The sequence below is a fragment of the Temnothorax americanus genome, unplaced genomic scaffold (assembly GCF_048541705.1).
Source record: "Temnothorax americanus isolate GAGA-0224 unplaced genomic scaffold, ASM4854170v1 Scaffold78, whole genome shotgun sequence".
NCBI classification, from domain to species: Eukaryota; Metazoa; Arthropoda; class Insecta; order Hymenoptera; family Formicidae; genus Temnothorax; species Temnothorax americanus.
This window is the reverse complement of record NW_027509801.1, coordinates 415001-424806: the sequence shown is the minus strand read 5'-3', so window position 1 is coordinate 424806 and position 9806 is coordinate 415001. Positions and strand designations below refer to the sequence as shown.

At 30.9% G+C, this 9806-nt stretch overlaps 3 protein-coding genes across 5 annotated transcripts in view; 1 reads left to right on the top strand and 2 right to left on the bottom strand.

The window, feature by feature from the left end:
• Nucleotides 1-9806, bottom strand: part of Mgtor (nuclear basket protein megator) — a 30553-nt gene that overhangs the window by 5978 nt on the left and 14769 nt on the right. Inside the window, exon 13 of one of the 3 annotated variants that reach the window (XM_077423282.1) lies at nt 5487-5621. The exons of the other annotated variants lie outside the window; for them this stretch is intronic. The gene's annotated coding sequence lies outside the window, so the exon portion shown is untranslated. Of the gene's footprint in view, nt 1-5486; nt 5622-9806 lie in introns of those variants that run through there. 3 annotated transcript variants of the gene reach the window in all.
• Nucleotides 8-3369, top strand: LOC143906919 (dynein axonemal assembly factor 4). The gene is made up of 7 exons (XM_077423295.1): nt 8-147; nt 538-775; nt 1104-1302; nt 1442-2141; nt 2413-2513; nt 2597-2750; nt 3153-3369. The coding sequence occupies exons 1-7, from the start codon at nt 28-30 to the stop codon at nt 3357-3359; spliced, it is 1719 nt and encodes a 572-aa protein (XP_077279421.1). The 5' UTR covers nt 8-27; the 3' UTR covers nt 3360-3369.
• Nucleotides 3804-4608, bottom strand: LOC143906923 (uncharacterized). The gene is made up of 2 exons (XM_077423301.1): nt 4499-4608; nt 3804-4292 (listed from the first exon to the last, which is right to left on the bottom strand). Exons 1-2 carry the CDS (start codon nt 4564-4566, stop codon nt 3947-3949), a joined length of 414 nt encoding a protein of 137 aa, XP_077279427.1. The 5' UTR covers nt 4567-4608; the 3' UTR covers nt 3804-3946.

The window sequence follows — 9806 nt, the reverse complement described above, 5'->3', positions numbered from 1 at the left end:
TTGTTTGTGATAATCTAAATTCAGATTATGGCGATAGTTATTAAAGATTATCAATGGCGACAGACGGAGAAAAGAATAATAATTCACGTCCCTCTAAAAGGCCGCCCTAAAAATGTGGATTTATTCGTTATGGACAACTACGTAAAGGTATTTTTGAATTTTTTCCCTAACGTTTAAAACAATATTTTTAAACTTGAATAATTTGGATATTTTCCCTTTCCCTTTCCTCTATATCGATTGTTTAATTTAATCACATTGTATTATATTAATTTATATATTTAAAATACAATACTTACACAGTGTCACAATCAAGGAAACCTAAGAAAGTTTTTTTTACATGTCTTTCTTGTATTATACATATTTTTTGTATTATACATATCTATACATATAGGAGGATTTGATGTTCGAAAATAATAATTTTAATAACTTTTGAAAGTTGTACATAATTTTTAATTAAGAAACAATTGATATATTAAAATATTATGCATGAGCATTTGGGGATGCAATACTCGAAATAATAATTGATTTTTATTGAAGATTAGCTTTCCACCCTTTATTTTGGAATTATTTCTGTGGGAAAACGTACTTGAAGAGGAGAGTGAATGTACTTTGACGGATACCGAAGCTGTCTTCTCTTTACAAAAAGTTAGCATGGCTATCGAGTGGCCGAGTCTCGAGGTGGAAAATATTAGCAAGAGTGAAAAATGTCATACTAGAAACCGCATTTTAGAAAAAGCACAAAGTGTTTTGGAAAATCGTGCAAAACTTAAAAAGGGTAAGAATTGTTAATAATATGAACAGATAAGAAAATTTCTGTTTTTAAACTATGAATAGAATATAGAATAATTAATGAGACGAAAAGATATAATTATTAATATTTATATTTTATATACATCTAAAATTATGTATATAATTGTACAATAATAAAATAATAAAATAAATTATATATATATATATATATATATATATATATATATAAACAACTAATTATATATATAATTTTCGTAAGTCAGTGAAATCGCGAGAAGGGTTAAAAATAGAGAACATTAAAAGACTACAGTTTTACTTAAAAGATGAAGTTGATACGCGTCATTATGCTCTAGAGAAACTTCAACATCTGCAAAAAGAAGCAGTAAAAATACAGGTCAATTTGGATACTGATACGCTGAACAAAATAGAGGCCTTGAGAAACTGTCATCGGAAAGCTGCGATGCAGGATTTCGAAGAATGGCGATCGAATGCAGAAATGCCGATTCTCCAGGATATTTCCGGCAAAGTGCAAGAGAATAGGAAGGCATATAGGTATATTGTTTTAAAGAGAGATAGACGATTAAAGATATTTCTGAGAGAATGACAAAAAAATAATATGTCAAAAGAATGTAATTCCGTAGAAAAATTTAATTTGACTATTTTGTGTTTAATCGAAGACTTTTTCTGGAAGGCCTCCACTTAAATGGTTCAAGGATGATCTTGATATCATACAATCTCGGGAAATTGACAAGAAAGAAGGGAAAGAAGAATCAATAGTTATAGAAGAATTAAAGGAAGATCTAATTGTTAAAGAAAATACGAATAAACACTTAGTTACCGAAAAAAATCAGAAAGAAAAATTAGTTAATAAAAAAAAACTGAAAGAAGAATTAGATGTTAAAGAAAACCCAGAAAGTGTATCAACAATTAAAGAACATCTGAAAACAGAATCAATCGGTCAAACAAATTTAGAAGAAGATACAACTCTCAACGAAAATACCGGAAAAGAAGCGGATGTAAAGATAAAGGAGCCAACGACAAATCTGAGCAACAAAAAATCCGATAATAATTTTGAAGAATGCTCCAGTTGTTCCGAAGATTCCAAATCAGATGACGAAATTACGTCTTCTAAGTCTTCAACAAATTCTTTAGTTAAGGAAATGGATAAGAAATCTCTGCAAAAGTTCTATAGAAAAATGAAGAAACAAAGACCAGACCAGGATTTGATTGATAGGATACTGAAGGATCGATATCCCAAAATAAATCAAATATTCGATGAACCCACAAAAGCAATTCCACTTCCTAGAAAAAGTGGAACGATCAATGTTACCTTCTCCGAACGGGCTTTTCCCACGCCGGCTAGAGAGAGCGCCTTCGTGGAAGAACAAGAAGTACGTGTATCTTCAACTATTAAGTATTACGATAAATATCTTCTTGCGAAGAATTAGATTTTTTGCGAAAAAAAAGAGTGTTTGATAGAAATAAATTTTTTTTCAGTGAAAACTGAAAGAACTGCTAGAAATTCATTTCGTCTTTTACAATTAGAGGAAACTCGATGAGCATTAATTCTTTTTAATTATTTCCAGCTTCGAACTTAAAATTTTAGATCAATTATATACAATTTTTAATACACATAATTTCATGTGCAGTTTATTTTTTTAGTGGCTTTCCAAGCAAGCAGAAGCTAGAAGGAAAACGGGATTTGTTGTCGAGAATCTCCGTCCTGAAGAACAGGATCCGCAATGGCTGAAAGACAAGGGCGAGTACGTTATCAAAATGGGTACTATTTATCACATATTTTACCATGTTTAAATTAATTTTGATTATTAATTATTTGGTATTACAGTGATTTCTTCAAAGCCGGGAATTATTTAGCTGCCATCAGTGCATATACACATGGTATCAAAATCAGCGATAAAATGGCAGCACTTTATGTGAACAGATCTGCCGCACATTACGCCCTTGGAAATTATTATAGGTGTATTGATGATTGTTCTAAGGTAATGTGTGTGTGTGTGTGTGTGTGTGTGGGTGTGTGAGAATTAAAATCAATATGTACATTCTACATATTCTCTAGAAATATTTCCTACATTTCGAAAGAATTTTAAGAGACATAGAAAATATAAGAGAATGTCAAAATAAAAGAAATATATATATGTACATAATAGATTAAATATAATAAAAAGTAAAAAATTATATATATAATAGAAATAATTAAAAATAGATATAAAATTGAAAATAAAATAAAAATACAATATGAAATTCATTACATATTATATGAATTAAGTTTTAAAATAAAAGATATAAAATAGAAAAGAAATCTTTAAATATCTGATTGATTTAAATACGAAGTACATGGGAAAGCTGCAGCTATTAGAAAAGAGACTTTTTTTCCATATTAGGTACTGGAGCTAATGGAACCAAAGTGCGAAAGCAACAAAGTATCGCGAGCAAGGTGTCATGCTCGTCGTGGTGCTGCGCTTTGTAAATTATCCGCGCCGCAGCATGGCATCCCCGAACTGGAAGCTGCCCTGAAGCTAGATCCAGATAACAAGAGCATTAAACACGATCTCTATGCCGCTAGACAATATTTTAATATGAAAGAATGAATGAAAGGACGACCGGGATTAATTTTCTAAAATTTCCCCCCTGTAGAAATTTTAGGAACGTTTCAATTTATATGTTTATTTATTTTCCATTATCCATAAGTTGATGTATATAAGACACACACAAGTAATTAAAATACAGTAAAATATACAAAATCATTTCTTAATCTACATAAAAAAAGTATTGCTTCTCATATATTTATTATAGTAATTTTTTAAATACGATTTAAACGATAGTTCACACTAGTGCAATCTAACATAATCTAATCTAATTTAATCGAGATCTACGATTCTAAAATAGAAAATTAAATACGTTCCAAAATATATTTAGAATAAAGATTGGAAATATATATGCATACGTAATTATTTTTTAGATTTTTCACCCAAACTTGGTGGAATAAGTAGAAATTGATAAGAATTAAAGAAGAGAAACGGTCATTCTTTCTCTCTTCTTCAATTTCGAGAAAGAGGAGTTCTCCTTTGAGAAAATAAAATTCTAATCTTCCAAATAAAATCGTCATCATTTTAAGTCAACATTTATCTATATTAGGTTGGTTGAAAAGACAGATTTAGAAAAGTATTTTTCTTGTTTAAAATCTGGAGTTCTTCATGGGCAGAATTTTATCCACGCAGGCGCACTTGGTATGCTCCACAGCATGGATAACTTCATGGTGACGGTCTCGTTGTTGATCAATGCGATGTCTGACCATGAAAACGAGGCTGACGTTCCTGGTCTCGATCGGAGTGCAAATCTGTTTGGGATCAGGACAGCATCCCGATCCAGTGCAGCGTGTCAGAACTGTGGATGCAGGATAAAAAGCTTCGTCAGGCCCAAGACCCATGGTCAAGAGATCTTCTACTGCGATTGCCCTTGGTTGGGGCAACGAACATTGAAATTGATGCACCAGCTGTACGTGGCTCAAAAAATCACTGTCCCTATATTGAACGAGAAGAATGCACAAAAATGAAGGAATGAAAAGAAAGGAAGGATAAAATGAAATAAAAATCAAGAGCCAAAGAGGAAAACAATTTAAAAACAAGATATTAAGGAACGAAGAACAGAAAAGTAATACAAAATAAAAAATATGAATGATCGTTTTGTTAACGAAACTGACAAATCTGACTATATATTATTCTCTCACCTGTGATGCCTGCCAACAACAATTAATGCAAATTGAATGCAGATTATCAACAACAACACTTTCTTCATCTTCGTGACTCTCGAAGTGAGCTTTCACAAGTTGTTTGCCGCAGCTTTTAAATAAATGTTAATCAGCAAATTTATCAATAATCACTGTAATATATATTTGTAAAACAAAACACACTATTATTGAACTGATCAACAAATTTTGCTCGATAAAACTAAATTTTCTTGATCGGTAATCACAGTATTTCGCAAATGCGGTTTAATTTGTCTCATCAATAATTATATATTCTTTCAAGAGAACCGAATAGTTTTATTAGTAAAACAGTCTTTTTTTTAATTAAACGGATTAAAACGGAATACCAGAACTTTCGATATTAGAAGTCCTTGATCTCTGGAACTTTAAAATCTTTTTCACTCTGGATTGAAGAGTGAAAAAAATAAAGAAAAATCCAAGAAAGTAAAAATATTCAAATTTTCTTCGAATCAAGAAGAGATTTCATCCTTTTTTCAATCAGTTTCAAATATATTGATACCTCAAATAAATTAATCTTCACACTTCCATCAATCTCTTCTTTCAGCCAACTTCAAATCTTATTTCCAGAAATATCTCTTCTTGTCTTCAGAAACATTTAATTAACCATTTTAATAAATTTAATACGTAATTGATTTTCTTCCAAAGGCCAACTTCCTACGATCTTCTCTTCGAGCTTCACAACGTTTGCACTGAGAAGATCTACTGCCACTACCGCCATAAGTTCTGCGATCAGAATTCTTTCATTCTGTGTATATACGTAACGGTTATCCAGCTTTTCCCTCACCCTCGTTCTCCCTTCTCCGAGTTCTTCCCTCTCGTTACCACTTGCTCTTCGATTTTTCTCAGCGCAGAGGTCTTCCTCCGGATTCCCGGTAAGAGGAGAGAGAATTTGAGGAGGGATCAATCTATCCGTTCCGAGAAGCTCTTCGAAATAACCGTAATTACTAAGAGTGCTTCGCGTGACTTTTCTCCTTCTTGCTTCATTTCCTTCATCTTCTGAGTGCTTTCTTCTTCCTGTTCTCTTTCCTCTTTAACTGGCCACCTGGTTTGAGATGCAGGAGTTCGAGGAGCACCGTGAAACAAACTGAAGAAGTCACGTTTTTAAGTTTAAAGTTAATCAAAGATCTTAAATCATAGAGATTATAAGAATTGATATTGCAATTTACAATCTTAATTTTTTATTATTTATTTTTTATTTAATGGAGGTAAGAAGAAAAGCACACACATTGCTATTCATACACGACACAATCACAAAAAGGAACTAAGAATATCATTCATTTCCACGAAAGGAAATTACCTATCGATCGGTATATAGCGATTCGACTTATGCTGAGATGATCTATTGCAGCAATACCTACATAAACGTCTACGTCGCGTCTAGCCGAGCATTATAGAGACTCATTCCTTATTTCCATAAGAACTGTACGTGATTTCCCCGCTGTCATTTAATAGATCGATAAATAAGCAGAAAAATTATAGAAGGTTTTGGCAAATATATTGTAATTGCAAAGCTTAATTGATTTTATCATTATACATATATTATATATAAAAAATAAATTTACTTTAGAAATTTTTATGCAAAACAAATGTATAAATATAACAATAAATAAATAAACAGTAAATATAAATATAAATATTAAATTTTATGCTGTTATGAATAGGCAAAAGCACAGAGAATGCGAAATATCCTTAAATATAATTTGCCTCCTACTTATCTGCAAGTAGATATATGTGTTATAATAAGCTGTTTGTAGAAAAAAATTATTTTAATTATATATCATTTACTATTAAAACTTATATAAATTAAGCGCATTTATAATCATGCGTTTTGTTTGTCTGCCACAATGTGATTTGTGTGTAAAATATGCGAAACTCGTAAGTTTAACCAAATACGACGATTATCTCAACGAGATGAGTTATTCGTCATCATGCGCACAATACTCGGACTAAGGAAGTGCGAAAGATTAAAATTCCTTACGCAAATTAGACGAGAGATTGGACGAGAGTGGGTCATCGAAAGCCATGACGGAATTCGCACCGCTTTGGCGATCATGTATTTCACAGATCGAGTCATCATAGAGAGAGTGTGAGTCATGGTATAAATTTAATATGATATCTCTATATATGCAGTGTAAATCGATATATTTTATTTCTTTCTTTTTTAAATTAAATTCTTTTTTAAAATTATACTTTACTGTATATTAAAATATACATCTCGAATAAATTGAAACTAGCAACATTCTTGGAGATATATATTTCTCGAAGAATAACTATTTTGAAGCATAAAAATTACAAATTATTTTTTTACAAGTAAGAAAAAAGGTAAAAAGTTTGATGGTTAAATTAAATAATATTGTAAAATAATAACTATTTTTTTGATTGGGCGTAAGGATATTTTTAACATGATCTTTTGTTCTTATTGAAAAACATCATAAAAGAGATGATGAAACGGTATTTTTTTTTTATGACTTTTTCCAATAAGCTCAAAAGATGTTTTTCACACATCTACCGTTCGCTTTGCCAAAAAGATAACTTAAGAAAAACATCTTTTTCGTTATCTTTTAGGCTGTGTTCGTCTTAACGCAAAATTATTGTCAGGGTCACATAAGCGACGAAGGATTTTCGTACCTCGAGAAGTTGAAAGGTTTGGAACTTAATACGTCTTTGCAAACTACTGCAAAAAAGTCAACGGCTGCGTGAGTTACAATTGGTACCGTTTATAAGTGATACAATTCTAATAGAGTTGGGAAATTCATGTCGTGATTTAGAAGTAATTTTACTGGACACACAAGAGTTTATCCATATAAGTTCCGAGGGTATTAATGCCCTCACTAACTGTAAGAATTTATGAAAAGTGGATCTTTTTCGGTAAGCGTGTGTGCTACATTTTCTTTTAAAATACATATTATTGTATTCTTTATTGAAATTTGTTTGCTTTTTTTGCAAGCATCTTGAAAAAGTTACATGAATTTTCTCTTTGCAATTAAAGTACTGTACTGATTATATATATCATTTTTGTTACAGAGGCTGCGAAGACCCAACTACTGATGAGCTTATTTAGACTTCTTTCCTCTTATCAAAACTTGCAAGAGGTTTATTTAATGTCAAGAGGTTTTATAGATATAAGTATAGGAAGTCTCAATTTTTTGGCTTACTGGTCACAATTTAAAATTGCTAGCGCAGTGCAAAAACTTAACGATCTGACGATATACTATGATATACGATGTGTTGATATACGTAATGATAAATACCTAATATATTCCATTATCTTGGAACAATGTCCTAAATTGCATGAGTTTTATCTCATACGCTGTAAAATAAGCGGATCGGTTGGTTAATCAATGGAAGGAAAGGTATCCGCATGTGTCCGTCTATTATAGTCAATGGGTTGCGTAAACCATAAGGAAGGAATTAAGTTCCGTCTGCGATGAGTAAATCGAGCAATTACGTTGGCAAATACGTCATTCTTACGTATAACGAGTAATAATGAATGACTTGGCAATACGAAAACTTGGATTTCTCGTAAAAATTCTAATTGAATGCAAAGTGGTAGACCTCCTTCAGAACACTTTAAGACTCGATCGAGAATAGCGCGAAAGATATTATACGTCCGTAAATTATACATCTAAAGAATCTTCAAAAAATTAGAACCTCTTTCTTTATGGTTTAGGTACCTATCTGTAAAATTTCGAGTTCTCTCTATGTTCGCGAGATAGCGATAATATAAAAGAAATAAAGTAGACTAATTCAAAACTTGAAAAATTAAAACGTCTTTTAACCGTCTATTACGTTTACAAATGACTAAAATTTCTAATTCAACAAATTTCTTATCTAACATCGATGTGTATTTTTATCGTAATAGTGTTCAACGACATGATTTAAAAGCGATTTGAAGGACAAATACTTATCTGTTGCAAACGCGTATGTAATTAATAAATGTACAGGATAATATGCAGAAAACCATTCACGTTCTGAATGACGTCAGTAATAAGGGAACTCCCGACGAAGGAAAGAAAGGTACGTATCTTCGGCTAATTGGTGTTCCCACCAGTTCCCATATGCGTCACAGTACGGGCAATGATATGTTTAAAACCTTTCACAACGGGTGCAAAATTATCTGGCACGGATGAAATCACAAAACTTGTACATCTGCATTGTACATTAATATTTATGTAAAAAAATAATATATATATATATATATATATATATATATATATATATATATATATATATACACATATATGTATATACAATCCACTTATAAATTAAATATATATTTAAATAAGGAATAATATACACATATACTAAAATAAAAGTATGTCATGTGTATATTAAACCTTGATAATACAAAATTAAATAGATACATTTCTCCTATTTTTTGATAATTATTGTCACTTGTTTATAAAAATAATATCAATAAAAATAATAAAATATAACAAATTTTTATTATTATTATCAAATACGAATTGAGTAAAGTTCATTGCCAAAGAATTTGAGAGAGAGGGAAGAAGGAAGAGACAAAGAGAGGTATATGTACATGTTCGAAATTCTTCAATGATGTACATACATAAATTGATAAAATAACGATGCTGTGGACACATGGCTTGGCACGTGGCCATATAATTTCTGATAGAGGCGCCTGTGCAACAAGAAACTCTTGGGCGCCGCACCGCACACATATAATTAGCCAAGCAATAGAAATCTTAGAGGAACTACGATGACAATCAGAAATATTAGATTCACTGGAAATACATTGATTTCATCTGAATCATCTATCGAGATTAGTTCCCGAGAAAAAGAAAGAAGGAAAAGGAAGAAATTCTTCAATTGTAAAATAAATTCCAAGATTATAGAGATCTCATATATCGTACAGAAAATAACTTGAACTTGACTTTAACGTGATGTGAGAAATATTGTACAAAAATATAGCATAACAACTTATAAACATCAATGTAATTTAAACTTGATATAATAATTTGTAAAATAATTTTACATTTAACATACTCACTTATGTAATTTTAGTTATGTAAACGCATCTTATAAGTAAGAAGTAAATATTGCTCATTTATTAATGCAGCCTGCAATTTGCATTAATGTAATTTGCTTACTTATTAATCCAGTTTTCAAACTACTTCTCTGATACGACCTTGACGGAATCTTGTAGACAAAAGCTGTGTTGCAAAAGACAGATTTAATTGCATGTTGATAGGTAGCCGTTAATAGTTTTGATTTGCTTAAAAAAAAGCTTTTAACATGCAAATATATCATT